Source organism: Schistocerca cancellata, chromosome 3 (assembly GCF_023864275.1).
Source record: "Schistocerca cancellata isolate TAMUIC-IGC-003103 chromosome 3, iqSchCanc2.1, whole genome shotgun sequence".
Classification (NCBI taxonomy): Eukaryota; Metazoa; Arthropoda; class Insecta; order Orthoptera; family Acrididae; genus Schistocerca; species Schistocerca cancellata.
The window spans coordinates 42,532,899-42,551,779 of record NC_064628.1 but is presented as its reverse complement, the minus strand read 5'-3'; the positions used below and the strand labels follow the sequence as shown (position 1 = coordinate 42,551,779).

The following is an 18,881-nucleotide window of genomic DNA, read 5'->3' as shown; positions in this document are numbered from 1 at the left end:
CTTTGTGAACAGAGTTGCTGTAAGTTTGTGAGGGTTTGTTTTTTTGTGTGAATGCAGAAGAAGAAATGTCTCGTACCTGTACAAAACACCCAAATTCTTTTTTTTATATCTGTGGTGAGTTAACTCTGAAATCCCAGAAACGAAAACTTAAGCATCTTATTAAAAAAAATGCCATGAACTTTATTTTGGGTGCAAGATTGGTGACAAAGATGAAGTTGCCACCACACCCCACTCTCATATTTTGTTTCACATGTTTTACACTCCTGACAGGCTGGTTAAAAGGATCACACACATGTCCTTTGGTGTCCCATGATTTAGAGGGAACTAACAGATCACAAAATAGATGGTTATTTCTCAGTGATAAAAATAACTGGGATCATCTCTGAAACAAAGAAATCTGTGCAATATCCCAATTTATGATCTATTTTAAGACCTATATGTTACAGTGAAGGACTGCTGGTACCAGTGACTCCTGAGAACGTGACAGTGAGTGAAGAGGAATCAGACACGAACACCTAGAGGACAGGGAAGGAGATACGCATGCTGACCGAAAATTTCACTTGCCTTTTGAATCACTTGAGCCACATATTTTTTGCAAGAGGATCTCGGTGATCATATTTGTGATTTAAAATTGTTGAAGCAGCAGATTGAGACTCTAGCTTCACGTTTAACAAAAGAATTTTGTTCTTTCTGATGCAAAAATGAGTGTTTGTCATGACTGCCATGCTCCTTTTGCTGAATATTTCTTGAAGGAAGGTGACATTGAATCCATTATGGAGACTCTTGGCCATGATTTCAATGTAAGTGATTGGTGCTTGTGTTGATAGATTCTAGCAAACTTAGTCTGAAAACAGTACTTCTCCACAGTGGGAAAAATTCTCTTCTGTTGCAATTGCTCACACAATTAACTTGGAAGAGACGTGAAAGAACTTTAAACTGCTATTCACATGAATTCAGTAAGAGCAATATATATAATAGAAGGAAACATTCCACGTGGGAAAAAATATATCTAAAAACAAAGATGATTTGACTTACCAAACGAAAGCGCTGGCACGTCGATAGACACACAAACATACACACAAAATTCTAGCTTTCGTAACCAACGGTTGCCTCGTCAGGAAAGAGGGAAGGAGAGGGAAAGATGAAAGGATTTGGGTTTTAAGGGAGAGGGTAAGGAGTCATTCCAATCCCGGGAGCGGAAAGACTTACCTTAGGGGGAAAAGAGGACGGTTATACACTCGCGCACACACACACATATCCATCCACAGAGTGTGACAGCAGAGATGGAAAAACCACTATTCTGGGGAAAAATAGCGTGGAGAGAAGAATGTTGTGAAGACTCCTGACTGAAAAAATGTGTATCTACTTCCACTGAGTATTAAATTGAGTCTTATCAAAAACTTGGTACAGCCACAGACGAATCACCATATGGATTCATGCATTTACAACATAAAAAGTGCCAAGGATCAGTGAAGTAAAAATTAAGGAAAGAATATTTGTAGAGAAATAGGCAATTAATGGCTGATGATTATTTCCTTGGTTTGTTGAGTGATATTAAAAAAGTGGCATGGCACTCTTTCATGTGTTTTTTAGAACTTTTTAGGCAACCATAAGGAACAAAACACATGACACTGTATAAGAACAAGTGAGATCATACCACCTTATGGGACTTAACACGTGACGAAGCAGGCTGGGATATTTTTACTTCCCTCTTGTTTTGCCACTTGCCTCCTTAGATTCGTTTTTATTTTTTTCATTTCTGACTAATTACCATTAACATACACGAGTATAATCTGCATTTTCATAAAAGAGAAACGTTGGTCCTCAGTTTTAAAGAATATAACACCAGATCTAATTTTGTGCTTAGTTTTATGTATGTAATTGATTTTCTGATTTATTTTGACTATTCCTAGTTAGTATCTTTTGTTATAGGGTGAAATCAGTAATTGTTTCGTAACTTAAATTCTATTGTTCACTTGTAAACAAATATAAATTATGTACTAATTATAAACATTTGGGAGGCATTCTTTAAGTGAAATGAAATGATCGTATGGCTTTGTTGGCCAGGAGGCCCCAAGCGGGGAAGTTCGGCCGCTGTATTGCATCACGAGGTAGATAAATTCCCTGATCTTGCCGGGAGATAAATTCCCTGATCTTGCCGGGAATATTTATTTGGCTCTATTTGAAAACTTGTTAGCAAACCCGCCAGGTTAGCCAAGAGCGCTAATGCGCTGCCTCCTGGACTCGGGTAGGCGCACCGGCCCAGGATCAAATCCACCTGGCAGATTAATGATAGGTGCTGGTTTGCCGGCCTGCCTGAATGTAGTTTTTAGGCAGTTTTCCACATCCCGCTAGGTGAATACTGGGCTGGTCTCCACATTCCACCTCAGTTACACAACTTGCAGACATTTGAAAAGGTTCGCATGCTTACATGGCTTACACTAGATGCAGACAGCTGGGGTACACTAATTCCGTACTGGGGGGTTTGGGGTGGCAACAGGAAGGGCATCCGGCCACCCTCTGTAAGTAACACTGCCAACTCAATAGTAACACGGCCGACCCCGCATTGAAGCAGGATAAAGGCCCCAAGATAAGAAAAGAAAAGCGGAGATTCAAAAACATGTTAGCAAAGCCAGCCCTTCATTAATTCCAAAGTAATTAATAGTTTTGTCAAAAGTATTGTTTATGTAACTGTGTATGTTAATTTCATTATTTAAACAAATAATTTGACTTAACCCTGGTAGTAGAAGAAACTGTTAAAAAGAACCAATTTTTCAACGTATTCTGTTAATTTAATGAGTTAAGTTTTAATTGTAATTTCTGTAAATTGAAGTTCAAACAATGTGTAGTTTCAGTACCTATTATTGTGAGGAAATATAAGGGCCCAATTTTTGGTCGCGAGACAGTCAGTCCACGGCCATGTTTGTTTCAGATGAGGAACCTGAATTGGTTAGATCAACAACAATGCAATCGCGAAATAAGTGTAACACAATTAGGCCGTGTGTTAAAACAATGACAGTGTCTGCTCCATATGTACCTTTCTATTCTTCAAGAACTGTGAACTTTGTGGTTAGGTTCTTACTGCTCTTAGATGTTAAGTAGTAAACTATGTAGCAGTATGTGGAGGTTTGCCTGCAAACTATTAATGAGGCTTATGGAAAGTTAAAACAGTAGTGCACTGGCGATATAACTGTGTATTGTTGGGAGGTTGTGAACAGTGAAAGTAAACTACTGTGAAACACAACTGTGCACCAGTTGGCTGCCTTATTTAAAGTAGTCAGTGTTGTACTTTCACACCCCATTTTTCAGCCAGTATCACAATGCAGTACGTCGACACCGAGGACAACAAATAAAGAAAAAAGTGGGCCCACCGTCACGTCACTGAAGATACATTTCTTGAATGACCACTTGGACTTCTTCCTGGATAACTTGGTGCAACTAATTGAGAACAGTTCTACCAAGACATTCTCAAATGGAAAAGCATTGCCAAGGCAATTGGAGGACTGCTATGTTGTCTGACTACCGCTGGATCTTTCTGGTGCAAAGTATTGCAGGAAACTGAGAAGAAACTATTATTAGGTTGCTCATTTCTTTGATTAATTTATGTACCGCACAGATTCTTTTGTTGTTCTTTTGAGTGGCACTATGATATAATACATAGGCTGACATAAGCATTTACAGAAACCAGTATTATATGGAAACTGAGCTCGATATAGAAATTATGAAATTGGCTCTGGATCCAGGAATGAATTATCTTCCAGAAAAGCATGTGTTTTTTTACGTGTGTTATCCGAATGGTCTTAAGCTGTGTAATAAAAGGCTTAACAAGATTAAATAATGGACTGGTCCACGTATATCTTACAAAATCATTCATGGCTAGTGCTAATCAGCTGTCGTTTCTGGTATTTTTTGTGCAATGAAACTAATCTCTGGACTAATTTTGCTGTGGGTATAGTTTCTAAATTTTGGATAATAGAGTACATCAAAGAGTTCAGAAGCGACTGTTGTATGTAATTGTTTGCTGATGAACTCAACTTTCATTCTAATATGAAGATCAACATTGATTTGATAGTATTTAGTTTGAGACTCGAGTGTCGCCCATCTTAATACTGCACAAAGGTGATAATTCATTCCCAATATGGGAGGTGTGATATTCTTAGTTCTGACATCATCATATAAGGGACAGTTTTAAAAATGTAACACAGAAGAAATTCATTGATGTATACAGAGAGAAGAAGTGTGCTAAAAACTGAAATCTGGGGAACTCCGTAGATTACATTACTCCATACGGAAACCATTTCCCTCATTGCACGCAACACTGGGTCACAAAAAAGTACTCATTGAGAATATTCCACAAACTTTTTACATACAGTGCAGGAGATTGGGCATTTTCCTGACTAGTTAAATATCAGGAACTTGAAAATGAGTGGTAGACCTCTTGTTGTCTTGGTTGTAAATTGTAGAAAGTTCTTAAATCACAGAGTGCACATTTGTGTTAGAGATTGATACCGTCTGTCTGGTTGGAGACATTTTGTCCTCTAAATTAGGCCTTCTAACATATGTACTCTGTCATCCCAGGGCACAGTGGCACTGCTGCGTTGAATAGAGATTTCAGTTTGGTTGGTAGTGGGAGGTGCAGAAGAGATGGGGAGGGGGAGAGATAGCAGGGTAGCACAGGGAGAGAAATGCTGTAGTGCTCCTTGGAAGACTATACAGAAACATAGCAGGGACAGTATGATGGGCTACGAGGGGGGGAGAACAGAGATAGGGAAGGTACATGTGAGGTCAATGTGGGAACAGGGATAGGGGACAGAGGCGGGGGAGGGGGGGACAGGGACTGGAGGGGACTGAGGTCATGGGGGTTATAAGAACAAAGGATGTGTTCCACTGGAAAATTCTCACCTGCACTATTCTGAAAAGCTGATGTTGATGTGAAGAATTGAGATGTCATGGACAGTCACTGAACTCAGCCTCATGGTGTTGCAGAGCATGCTCAGTTGTCTCTTGGCCAAAATTTGGTGGTGGCCATTCGTGCAGATGGACAGTTTGTTAGTGGCTACGCTCACCTATAATGCTGCACAGTATTTGCAGCTTAGTTGGCAGACTACATTGCTGCTTTCATAGGTGGCCTTGCATTTGGTGAGTTAGAAAATGACTGACATGGCCGAAGTAGGTGGAAGTGGAAGGATGTAAGGGACAGGTCTTTCATCTTGGTCTTCTGCAGGGATATGAGCTCACAATGTGTGCTTGGGTACCACGGGCTCCAATCTTTGCAGCACTACTTCCTCTTTCTGTGCTGCAAACATGCACTTTGACTATCTCTTACCCCTCTGACTTTCCTTTGGGTGGTCCTTTCAGTGCAGACCCTGTGTGGACTTTGTTCCCAGTTTTGGTCTTGATTTCTAGTTTCAGTTCCATTAATGATTATATCATCCCAATTATTGGGTTTGACCAGCCATCTTTTCCAAATTTTACAGAAGTGCATGTCATTCAGGAAAAGTCGCCCACTGTGGTGTCTGCTCTGTCTCTGTGGCCTTCCACCCTGGCACCCTTCCATCCTGTTGTTGTAGGATGCCCAAAACCCAGCATGATAACCATCCATTCTTGAAGGGGCTATCATCAAGTACCTGCGTCCACTTGTTCTCTGCCTTCAGGAAACAAAATTGCGTTCTCAGGACCACTTTGAGCTTTCACATTTCTTCTTGCCCCATTTTGACCAACCTTTGGTTGGCATCCCATCTCATGGGGGAGTCGTGTTACCCATATGGGATGACGTTCATAGTCAACCCATCTCCCTGGCTACCCGTCTTCAAGTTATTGCAGTTCACCTTTCCTTCCTCACTTGACCTTTTCCCTTTGTACTGTTTACACCCTTCTGTCACTATATGTTACCGGGGCAGACTTCCTCCAGCTTATTGGGCAATTACCTCACCCCTTTCTGCTGCTCTGTGACTTTAATGTGCACCATCTGCTTTGGGCTTCTTTCAGACCCTGTCTGAGAGGTGCCATCTTGGCTTACCTTCTTAATCAACTTAACACAGGAGCACCCACATTCCTTCCAGACTCCTCACACACCTGTTCACTTTTGGACCTATCCTTCTGCACTGCACAGCTTTCCCATCGTCTTGAATGGTCCATCTGTTTTCTCTGACACATACTTGAGTGACTATTTCCCATGTGCTATCCGTTTCCTGGCTCTTACCCCACCTCCATGCACACCCAAATGGCAGCTAACCAAAGCCAACTGGAGGATTTACTCCTCCCTGGTGAACTTTGACAACAAGATTTGCACAGTTGTGATAACCAGGTGGAGTATCTTACGAATGTTATCCTTATCGCTGCAGAATGTTCTGTTCCTCACTCTTCCTCTTCACCATGCCATGTCCCGATCGCTTGCTAGACTAAACCATGCCTTGACACGATTCGTGAGCAGAGACATGCTCTCTGCGTTTTTAATCGTCATCCTATGATGGCAAACTGCATTCACTATAAACAGATGCACGTGTAGTGTCATCACGTTCTTCAGGATAGCAAAAAGCTAGCTGGATTTCACTCGCCACTTCTTTTAACAGTTCCACTCCCTCTTCCGTCCTGTGGGCCAACCTCCAACTGCTCTCTGGGACCAAGATCCGTTCCTCAATTTGCAGCCTGATAGTAGCAGACCCTATTGCTATCTTCAACACCTTGGGCCACCGTTTGCGGAGATTTCGAGCTCCTCCCACTATCGTCCTGCCTCCTTCCATTGGAAATGAGCAGAGGAGGCTCGTGCAATAGCCTTCTCTTCTTAGAACTGTGAGTGCTACAATGCTGCCTTTACTATGAGGGAGCTAGATTACGCCCTCCTGCACCCCAGGGCCAGATGCTGTTAACATTCAGTTGATGCAACACCTTTCTTGTGCGAGCAAGCACTTTCTGCTTAATACGTACAACCACACCTGGGGAGAGAGCAGTTCCTTGTGCCCCTCCCGCCATCTGTGTAAACAGTGGTAAGTTACATACCCCCTGCCCACCATATTGCTCCATTTTTAGATGTATGAAGAAAATCCCCAGACAAGCTTGCATACCAAGAGGCCAGAAAAAAGTATGAGCATCTTAATCCCATACAAATTACACAATCTTGTGCTGCAGTTCTGTTGATGGTGCTTTTGTGCCTTTTACAGTGGCCCATCAGAGCTGCCTGCTGATACCTGCCCCAGGTGATTAGGGGCCCTTCTGGTGCTCCCACAATACCCACTTTGGGAGCACTGGGTCCCCACCAGTCCCCATCCCCTAGCCGAAGGTGCCTCATCCCCCTCCAGCTTCTGTAGCTAGGAAGAGATCCCTGGGCTCTCTTCCTTCCATGGTTCCTGCTGGTCCACAGCCAGACACCAGCTGTTGGTTGAAGGAACTACAGGCTGCTGGCTGTCAGACTTGTTCTTCTTCTGGCCCTGAAACCAATTCAGGGACAATTTCCCAGTCCTCATATTCTAAGGAGAAGAAGGAAGAGCAGGATAAATGGAAGACCTCTGAGACGAAGGAAACTCCGGTGGCCCTCATGCCACCGGACTCTGCAGGTATTCCTTCTGTTCCTAAGGAGGAGATCTCTGTGGCCCCTGAGACACCAGATCTCCTCAGGAAATGTGCCGCAGAATGTATGTCTGTGGATCCCCTGGCATCTCAACTGGAGGCAGCACATGACCCTGCGTCATAACCTGCCCCCCACACTTTCCTCCTCCCCTGGTTGCTTCATCCACCACAGTATTCAGTCTGATCCCCCCGTGGAAATGCAACCACTTTTTCCACCACCTGGATGAGCTGCAGTAATTTTTAAACCCTTAGCCTCCATTCTGTGTTGCCATTCAGGAACTGGGGTTTCCAGCAACTTGAACCTCTGCCCTTTGTGGCTGCCGAACTTATTTTAAGAATTGTACCTACTATGAGAGAATATTGAGTAGAGTTTGTATGTATGTGCTGGGCTCTATATAGAGTGACCGTCTGCCTCTTGATACACCTTTGGAGGCTGTGGTTGTTTGGGTAAGGGCACATCAAGATTTTACCATCTGTAATGTTTATCTCGCTACCAATGATGTCATGTCCGAGGATGTACTATCTACATTGCTCTCAGCTGTCCCCCAACTTTCCTAGTCTAGGTCGACTTCAGTGCCCATAACCCTTTTATGGGATGGTACTATGGTCACTGGCTGTGGTAAAGACATCAAAATTTTACTGGCACAGCTCAGTCTTTTCCTCCTGAACTCAGGTGTCTCCACAGGTGTCAGCACAGCACATAGAACTTACTGTCTATCCGCTGGAGGGTCCATGATGACCTGTGTGTAGAGTGACCACTTCCCGATTTTCCTGTCCCTCCCTCAGCATTGCCCACCTGGACGCCTGAACAGATGGGTTCTCAGCTGTGCTGACTGGAATGGGTTCATCTCTGTTGTCATCATAAGATCCCCATCACAAACCAGTAGCAATGTGGCTGCTCAGCTTATGATGGCAGCCATTCTTTTGGCAGCAGTCAAGTCATTCCCTCTTCTTCGGGTTCCCCCTCTCCCACCCCCCCTTAGAATACGGTACTCTGGTGGACCCCAGAGATCGCTGCAGCCATTAGAGATCATAGGCTGGCTCTCCAACACCATAAGTGGCACCCTCCACTGAAACACCTCATTGCCTTTAAACAGCTCTGTGCCCGCACATGCTGGCTCATATAATGATAAGTTTCCACCATTGGATCATGTACCTCTACATCACAGGTATGGGCAGAGATCAGACGCCTCTATGGCGTCCAGTCCCCTGCTGGTGTATGAAGTGTTTCTGTATATGGTGCCATTTGTAGTGATCCCCGATCTGTTGCCAAACATTTTGCTGAGCATTATGCTCACACCTCTGCGTCTTAGAACTATCATCACACCTTTCGACTCATTAAACAGCGGCTCTGGTTGAGGGTGGGCAGTAGGAGGCAATGGAAGTGCACAGTATGAATCTTGGTGGCCGAAAACCGAAAGCCATGGGTGAGAGCCCATGACTGCATCTTTCATATGGTGTCCTTTGGGCAGCACTTAGCAACTCCCATAGTAGAGGAGCAATAGTAAAAGCAAAAATCATCGCCATATAAGGAGGGCGATACCAAAGACCTCACAACTGCCACTTGACCACTGATGGCAACCAGAAAGAGGGGGGACGCTCAGTACAGAGCTCTGAGGCACCCCATTCTCTTGGAAATTGGGCGTACTGAGTGAAGCGCCCACTTGAACCCAGAATGTATGGAGCAACAAGAAATTCTTGACAAAAATCTGTAGTGTACCCCAGAGACCCTACTCAACATCATAAAGATGTGGTGACACCATGTCATGTCATAAGACTTCTGCACGTCAAAAAAGATAGTGATGTGGTGCTGAAAACATGCGAAGGCCATCCAGATGGTCGACTTCATGTGAACCAAATAATCAGCAGTGGAGCGGCCTTTGCGAAAACTACCCTGGGATGCAGCCAAAAGGCTCAAAGACTCAATGAGCGAACACAGCCGCTTGCTCATCCTGCATTTGAGCAACTTGCTGAGAATGTTGGCAAGTCTGACTGGATAACTTAGGGGGTTCTTACCCAGTTTTGGTACTGGCTTTCTTGCCATTGAGAGGGGAACTCAACCTCACTCCAGACCTGATTAAAGAGGGCAAGAATGTGACGCTGACAATCCACTGAGTGATGTTCCAGCATTTGGTTGTGGATGCAATCTGGTCCTGGGGCAGTATCAGGACAATAGGCTAGGGCACTGAAGAGTTCACATTCACTGAACTCCAGGAGGCAGGTAGTAAAAGATAAGTGCATTCACACAACACCCAGTCCCCTGCCAGGAATTGAACCTGGGCCCACTTGCATGGTAAGCAGTAATGCTACTGCTGCACTATGGAGGCGGACTGTGGCTCTATGAAGCCCTGATTATGTTCTGTCTCAATTGTGGGAGTCTAGCATATGGTTCAGCATCACTCTCAGCACTGTGGATACTGGGCCCCATTCATCATTGTGGGGTCTGACTTACGACAGGACACTTCTGAGTTAGCCGTGGAGAAACATTTTAGTCAAGGCTAGAGTCCCTCCATTACCTATCAGATGCCGACAACAGCTGCTGAATTATGCTATATGCGTTCATAGCTTCCCTAAAAATCCCAACTACTGTGTCCTTTTCCCTGAAAGGGAGCTCCACCTCCCACAACAGTGACCCAGAACTAGGCTTAAAATTGCTGCATGCCTACAGGGTCTGTTCGAAACTGCAACTTCCTCAACTGTTGTCTCAGATCAGGGAGACATCACATCTGCCCTCATGGATTGTGCCCCAGCCTCGGATTTGTCTGGAAGTCTCCTTTGGTCTGAACGTTTCCATTGACCCCATGGTTTTTCACTGCCTGTTCTTGGCTGCTCGTGGAATGTATCCAGGTTTGGAAGTGGTATTCACTGATGACTCAACAATTGACATATGAACAAGCTTTGCATACACATATGCACGGTGCAGTAAATTCCACTCTCTGCCCCTTGGCTGCAGTGTCTTCACTGGTGCATTGATGGCCATTAGACTAGCACTTAAAAAAGCCATATTCATTCTTTCTCTGACAAGAGTATCCTAATCTTTAGTGACTCCCTTTGCCAGACTGTAGACCAGTGCAGCTCTCCTCAGCCACTGGTTACGGCTATCCAGGATCTTTTCTCTGACCTCCATCAAGCTGGATGGCCAGTCGTTTTCGTTTGGAACCCCAGTCAGTTTGGGATTTCGAGAAATGAATGAGCTGACCAGTTGACTAAGCTGATCACCAAGATGCTGACTCTTGAAATGGGGGTTCCAGAACTGGTCCTTTGGTCATTTATACGAGATCGATTGCTGGAAGTCTGGAACCTGGAATGCTCTGTCCTGATCTCCCCAAACTGAGGGCAGCTAAGGAGACCATCACCACATCACAGTTCTCCTTGTGGGCAGCTTGCAGGGAATCCACTGTCCTCTGTCGACTGTGCATTGGCCACACTTGGCTGGCTCATGGCCATGTTCTCCAACATGAAGATCCTCCTCACTGCTGATGTGGAGCCCACTGATGGTGCCCACTAACTCATAGACTGTCCTAATTTTTTTACTGCTTTGTGGTGGCGTCTTAATTTTCCTGACACGTTACCTCTGATGATAGCAGACAAAGCCAAAGTGGCTGATCTGGCATTATGTTTTGCCTGCAAAGGTGGTTTCTATTCATCCCTATAAGGTAGGGGGTTTTGGCCTCGTTGACCACCAGATGGGTTAGTGGGGCACCCCTACCCTCCCCACCCCCCATCCCTCCCCCAAAGGGGTCCCTTGTTGGTCTGTGCTTAGTGGCCCAGCCTGGCCTTCTACCCATTCCACATTTTTATTCTTTTTTGTTTCTTGGTTTTAATGTCTTGTCTTGACTGACCTTTTAACGACTTGTCTGGGCTTTTATTTCTTCTCCCCCTCCCCATCCCCTCCCCCCTCCCCTTCGCATGCCTGTGTGTGTGTGTGTGTGTGTGTGTGTGTGTGTGTGTGTGTTAATTAGTTAGTTACACTTATGATTTCCAGGATTTGCCTTTCACCCCCTTTATTTTACGACCACTCCTGGTTTGCCATTTAACGGAGGGAGGGACTGATGATCTTGCAGATTAGTTCCTTTCACTCCCAACTGACCAACCCAGGATGTGAACCATAGGGAAAGGGGCTGTGGAGGTAGGTTGGAGTAGGGATGGACAAATAAATTTTGTAGTTTGGGTGGGTGGCGGGATACTACTGTGGAAGGGGTAGAGACTATAGTAGGAAGGATATTTCTCATTTCCCCGGGCACAGTGAAGGGTAGTCGAAGCCTTGATGGAGAATGTGATCAGTTGCTCCAGCCCTGAATGGTATTGAGTTGTGAGGGAAGCCAGTCATTGGATGTGATGGGTGACTGGGAAGGTAAGATTAGAGACACTGTTACTGGACCAGGAAAGGAGAGGAATTTTGATTTGCAAAGGCTCAGTGAGACCCTCTGCAGATGTGGCTGTCATGCTGATAATTTCCTGTTGCTCCATACATTCTGGGTTCAAGTGGGCGCTTCACTCAGTACGCCCAATTTCCAAGAGAATGGGGTGCCTCAGAGCTCTGTACTGAGCGTCCCCCCTCCCAGCACAGACACAATACATTATACTGTAATCACTTTTAATGTATAAGCTAATCATTTCTTATGTAAACAAAAGTGTTGCATGAATGTATAGCTCAGTCAAATTAGTAAATTCTAACCCAGCAGTTTTTCAAACAAAAATGTAGTTTCTGAAATCACAATATGTTCATACGCTAGTCTTTATATGCCACCCAAAAAATACTCAGTCCCGTGCGAGTCCCGTGTGTTTCTCAATATTGACTTAGTTACAACATAGTAATGCAAATGTAAAGTACTTGTATGTGAACAGAAGAAACAGTGAATGGGACATGTAAAGTTATTAAATAAATATGAACAGTTTTGCATATTAAAACACTCATTAGAGTGGATTATATACCCATAAAAGTGACCCACAATATTCCTGCAAGGACTAAGTGTAGTTTGCTTGAGGAAGAACTCCTTCTTGGTTTTGTCTGTAATAAACTTGAAATTTTGTTGAAACCTGTTAAAAATGTGTGCTACAACCTTTTTGAATGGTAGTTAAGAGTGTGCTTTTAAAATGAGAAGGTTCTTCTTCAGTCTTGTTTCCACTGAATGGATGTTGCCATTCCTATCAAAGAAGTTAAAGTTCTCTAGGAAAAGCCTCATAGGTGAGATACATATGGCAATGTCAGTACAAGAATTTCCAACTTGTTAAAAATAGGCCTACACAAGACCACAAATATGGCCTGGATTGCTCACTTCTGAGCTAAAAGTATCCTTTTAGCCTGAACACAGTTGCCACAAAATATTATCATTTATGGTGCCAGGAAATGAGAGCACACAAAATAAACACATTTTAGTGAATCAATTAAGTTTATTGTAGACAGTTTCCTAATTGCAAAAGTAGCTGCATTTAGTCTCTGCAGTAGATGACAATATGTGTCTTTCTTGGGAGCTTCTCATCTACCTTCACTTCTTCAGTACTTTTATAAATGTGTGTACAAGTCACTAGTTGAAAAATAAAATGTAACATATAATACTGTTGCATATCAAACCTCCACCTTTCCAATATTGTCCAAAAATATTCTAATAATAGTAGTAGTATAGTTAATAGACTTATCCATACACTATTTTGTATAATGAAATGGACAAATCGCTTAGAAAGAGGTATAGAATGAAGAGAATGTAGATAATGTAACAAAGGAAAAAAAAAATGAAAAATTAAAATCTAAGATTATTCTCACTCTCACTGATACACACACAGACACACACACACACACACACACACACACACACACACACACACTCTCTCTCTCTCTCTCTCTCTCTCTCTCTCTCTCTCTCTCTCTGTGTGTGTGTGTGATTGCCACAAATATTGTGACTGTGTGGTTGTTGGCACACAAGTTATGTAGCTAAGCTACCATCTATGAAACAAACACATTTTCAAACTCCTTCTCCTTGATTACTGTCCACCTCTAACACAATCTACACTGTACATTTCACACTATTTGGTGTCCTGTTGCATTAAGTTAAGGCCCTTTCTTTGCACATTCACAATTGTTCCCTCAAAAATTAACATATATAGCCATTTCCCTCTGTCAGCCAGTGAACCAAAGGCTCAGTTCTTCCAGTTATGTTCCTTTCTATTTCCACTTCTCAATCTGTCATGCCCTTTTTGTCATCTTTCTCATTACTTGTATTCTACCATGTTTCTTCTTTTCTACCTCTTCCATCTCCTCTCTCACATCTAATGCTGCCACTGCCCAAAGTCCCATTCTATCTGCCTGTAATTTATCACCATTATTCTATTTGTTATAAATGAATACTCATATTAACTGTGATGTCAAACATCAAGAAGGAAGCCTTTTTGTCCTATTTTCGCCAGGTTAAAGAAATCAATTGCTAGAACAAAAATGCAGTTCTTGCATTGATTTAACTTTTACAGATGTTGTTCCTTCTCTTCTGCAGCAGAGTAAATTTCATTTTTAAGTGTAATTAGAATACAGACATTGCCTTAAAAATCAATAGTACACTCATATGTACTAGTTTGTAAGATAAGTTTTGTTAGTTTGTTGTATAATTTTATTTTTAAAACCTGAATTCATTTGTTTGTGCCTGTAACTTGAGAGAAAAAGTGTTATGACTATATGCATTCTCCTTATGATTTGCAAACTTTATTATTATTATTGTTGTTGTTTTTTCAGGCTCAAGGACATTTGGAGTTCATGGTTATGACAATGAACTCCAGACAATGCACTCTTTCTTCATTGCTGTGGGTCCTCTACTAAAGAAGAATTATACAATTCCACCATTTGATTCTGTTGACTTGTATTCATTATTCTGCAAGATTTTAGGGCTCCACAGCCCTCCAACAAATGGTTCACTTTCAAATGTTATATCTATGTTGAAAGATGACACCGAAACTAAAATTCATTTGAAATGGATAACCATTTCAGGTATATAATTTTTTTTTAAAAATTTCAGATTGTTATATTTTATTGTGGGCTGTAGCAACAAAGATGATCATGCCTTACGATTTTGTACAGAAAGTAGTTTGCAGTAACAAATGTATACAGTGACAGAAATGAAAAAGTAATATTTGCTGAAGCCTTATGAGAAATCTGTGCAGTCCATGACACTGGAAGTACGGAAGTAAATTTATTACTATGTTGTTATTGTGCCTTCCGTCACGTTTAACAATGATATTAGATAAAATATAGCAGGTACCTACAGAAACTATAATGCTTATTGGTAACACAGCCACATGTAGACTTTTCCAGAGATGGGCAAACTCTTTCATCCTTGGGAACTAGTTCACTGGTGATCGCTCAATTTTGGGAACCATTCATTTGTACTCATTCACTGTTTATTTGTGCTTGGTATATGGTTCTTATGAAAAATTGAAAATTAGTAGCATAAGTGGCTGAAGATGGAAGGTGCCAAGAGGGGGCATTTGTCGCCCCCCCCCCCCCCCCCCCCCCCCCCCCGCACGGAGTACAGAGTTTTTATTCATAACAGAATTCTCACAAACTTGTAATGTTCGTGAATTTGCAAAACTTCTCGTTTAGCCAACTGTATCATTATCTGGCTGATCGTAGTGAAACAATATAAGGTGGCGCACGAAAAACCGGCCCTAATTACAGAATGCGTGCCAGTTACACACGATTTGTTGACCACTATGAGCAGAATAGATAAACATGTAATAATTAGGCAGTAAAGAAATAACAAATGAGCTAATGCAAACAACAACATTGAAACAATAGATGACGATTGGTGGGCGGCAATGAGCAGTTTAGTACTTGTGGCCGATTTTTGTTGTGCGCCACCCTGTACCATTGAAATAATATTGTAGAAGTTATCACATTCTCTTTACAAAATGTGACACCTGACACTTGATTATAGAGCGGCTTCATTCAGTTGTTACGTCAGTCTGCCTTCCACAACAATGAACATGCTCTTTTACCTTGGGTCAAAAAACAAAGGCGGAAAATGGCCACTCGTGTGTGCCGTGCCGACTTCCTTGGCATTTGTAATAATAAACAAAATCTTGCCTTTTCACAAGTATTCCTTCTGCAGTTTATCAAAATAGTGAAGTAAGCTGATATGCTGTTTTGTTACCTAAAAAGATGTATGAATGACATACCACATAATTTACGTAATTAAAATGTATTTTATAATTACCAGTCATGGACGCTGAATAGAATACAAAAAGAACCAGAAGTTCAGAGTTCAAAAAATGTTTGAAACAGACCTAGAATAGGCATGTGCAGCGAACAAATGAACAACAACTCGATACTGAACTAAACTATGAGCAGTCTGTAGTGGAACTGCAATGAGTGGCGATGCTAAGGCGAGACTGAGACAGACGGGAACGGGACCAAGGCTGGAACGAGACCAGCCAACGTGCCGTTGCAGGAAGGAGACCGACCGTTTCCCGTTCCTTGGAACTATAAGTAGAAAGTCGCAACTGAAGTGAACTATGAAAGATTGTTCCTTAGGATTCGTTCCTCAGTCGTTCCGTGTTCATCTTGATGAACTGTTCCTGTGGACCCGTTAGTTCGCGAACAATGCATCTCTAGACTTTTCTGTAAAATAAATTACAGTTAATGTACAGAATTGGTCCTAGCGAAAATATTGGGTTGGTGCATGAGTTCATAGCATTTTTCCATAAGTTCAACATAAAATATAAGATAATATAAATAATATAGTCTCCTTCACTATTTACAACAGTCTGCCAATACTGGGTGACATTTTGATTCCATGACTGTAGAAATCTCTTGGTTTTGAGGTGAAGAACTCATTGAGCGATGTTTGGAGCACATTTTTATCTGGAAAGAAAGTGCCTTGAAGGTTGTTAGATAGCTAGTGGAATAGTTGAAAATCTGAGGGCACTAGATTAGGTGGACAAGGTAGGTTTGGAATGATTTCACCAATCCAGCTACTGTATAGTGTTTTTTGTCAGCAATAGTAGGGGAGGGGGGGGGGGCATTATTGTGGAATAAGCATCACTTCAGCTGTCTTCCTGATCATTGTTCTTGGATTGTGTCTGCAAGACATCTCAGTTGTTGACAATGATGTCAGCAGTGATGGTTACACCTAGGGGAAGAAATTCATAATACACCACACTGTTGCTCTTCCAGCACATGCATAAAATTATCTTTCGTGTATGCGCACAGGTCTGTGTATGGGGAGTTGCTGTTTTGTTTGGCTCAACTATTCTTTTCTTTTCCTTATGTTAGCATAAAGACACTATTTATTGGACCAGTAATGATACAGGATAGGAATGGTTGGTGTTGCTCATGAACCAATTGATGATTAGCAAGCAGAGCTACATATATGTTCAACTGCTCATTTTTGTGATTTTTGACTTAGAACATGTGGTACCCGTAAATCCAATTTTTGAACCTACCATTGCATGCAAATGTCACATGATTGAATGATCACAGCTCATTACATTTGCCAGTCCTCAAGTGCACTGACATGGATAATAGTGAATTAATGTGTTTAAATGATCTTCTTCAAACCCCGAAGGTCTTCCTGAATGTGAAGAGTCATTAATATCAAAATGATCCTCCTTAAACAGGGAACTCCAAATGACAAAATGACAGTATGTAAACCAAGTGACAACAGTGAACGACAAATAAAAAACGACAGTCGATCAATTAACTCATATCAACAAAACTTCCGTAAATTTGGAAAAAAAGAAAGGCTGTCAGCATAATTGGAGAGGCTATGTATCATAAAATTTCTGACTTCATTGCCTGTACGGACATTTCACTCTTCTTTTCTTATCCATTTCAGTTATGTTGCCAATAGAGACATTTATGTGTTGGTTTCATATACATTTGAGTTTGTTAGTTTAAATGAAAGGTTAAATTTGAGATGAGAACATTACATGAAATTAATTACTTGTTTATTGTGCCAGCAGTAATGATCAGTCTAGCAAAGCCCAGTTCTGCATGTCGTTTGTTAATCACCACTTTAATTTTGCATTCACTGTTAAGATTTTCATTAGTTAACTATTTCATGAAAATAGAATCATTTTAAAAAAGTGTGGTAATTTTATCACGGTTCTTTAACTCTGAGTGATAATGGCTGCTACTGAAAACACTAGTTCCAATGACTTGATTATTATACTTCAATTACATGCCTATGGGTCCAGATATTCTCATTTTATCTTGCATATGATGACATGCTTGTCTGTGACATAATTCAGTAAATTAAATAGCATACTGACAGCTTTCTTAAAACACTCCCCATCCTGACCACTGCTCACACTAGACTCCTGTTTACGTGTGGCAGTGCTTGGGCATTGTTGTCCCTGACTAATGGCCACCAAAAGTTCAGATAGCAAGTGATATGTAAGGATATAAATAGACTACTTTGGATCGACATCAGTATTAATGCTCTTACTGTGAAATCAGTATTTTTTGTCATTTCAGTTTTGCAAGCATTTATATTTTTCTGGTGTCAGATGTTGTGCATACAAGCCATGCCAAGAAATGCAATGCTTCCCTAGGCATGTACTGGGGTGCAGTTAGAATAGAAGTAGTTGTTATTTTTTGTGACATTTAACAATATTATGAGAAGGAAAGTTGCTACTCACCATAGCAGATAGCTACAACAAAAAGACTGTCACAAATAACCTATTTGGGTAACGAGGCCTTTGTTGAAAATAGATGGCATGCACGCAGGCGCGCATGCGCGCGCGCGCCCACACCCACACACACACACACACACACACGACTGCAGTCTCTGGCAGGTGAAGACACACTGCAAGAAGCAGCAGCAGCAGGAACAGTGCATAATGGGAGTGGCAACTGGGTGGGGTAAGGACGACGCTGGGGCAGGGAGGGGGAGGGATAGTAGGATAGAGGTGGGGGACAGTGAAGTGCTGCTGGGCATCATCCAAGGACAAGGTGGAGAGAGAGAGGTTAGGGCAGCTAGGTGCAGTCAGGAGGTTAGACGGAGTGTGGCGGGGCAGAGGTGGGCGATGGGGCGGGGTGGGGGGGTGGGGGGGAGAGCAGAAAAGGATAGAAGTAGAACAACTGGGTGTGTTGGTGGAATAAGGACTGTGTAGTGCTGGAATGGGAACAGGGAAGGGGTTGGATGGGTGAGGACAATGACTAACGAAGGCTGATGCCAAGAGGGTTACGGGAACGTAGGGTATGTTGCAGGTAGAGTTCCCACCTGCACAGTTCAGAAAAGCTGGTGTTCGTGGGAAGGATTCATATGGCACAGTCTGTGAAGCAGCCTTTGAAATGAAGGACATCATGTTCGGCAGTGTGTTCAGCA

The 18,881-nt window shown here is 42.5% G+C and overlaps 1 protein-coding gene across 1 annotated transcript in view; it reads left to right on the top strand.

Annotated features, from left to right (window-relative positions):
• LOC126176881 (ectonucleotide pyrophosphatase/phosphodiesterase family member 5-like) overlaps positions 1–18,881 on the top strand; it is a 29,128-nt gene that overhangs the window by 4,689 nt on the left and 5,558 nt on the right. The window contains exon 4 of the mRNA XM_049924081.1: positions 14,291–14,542. Coding sequence (XP_049780038.1) covers positions 14,291–14,542 — 252 coding nt within the window. The remainder of the gene's footprint in view (positions 1–14,290; positions 14,543–18,881) is intronic.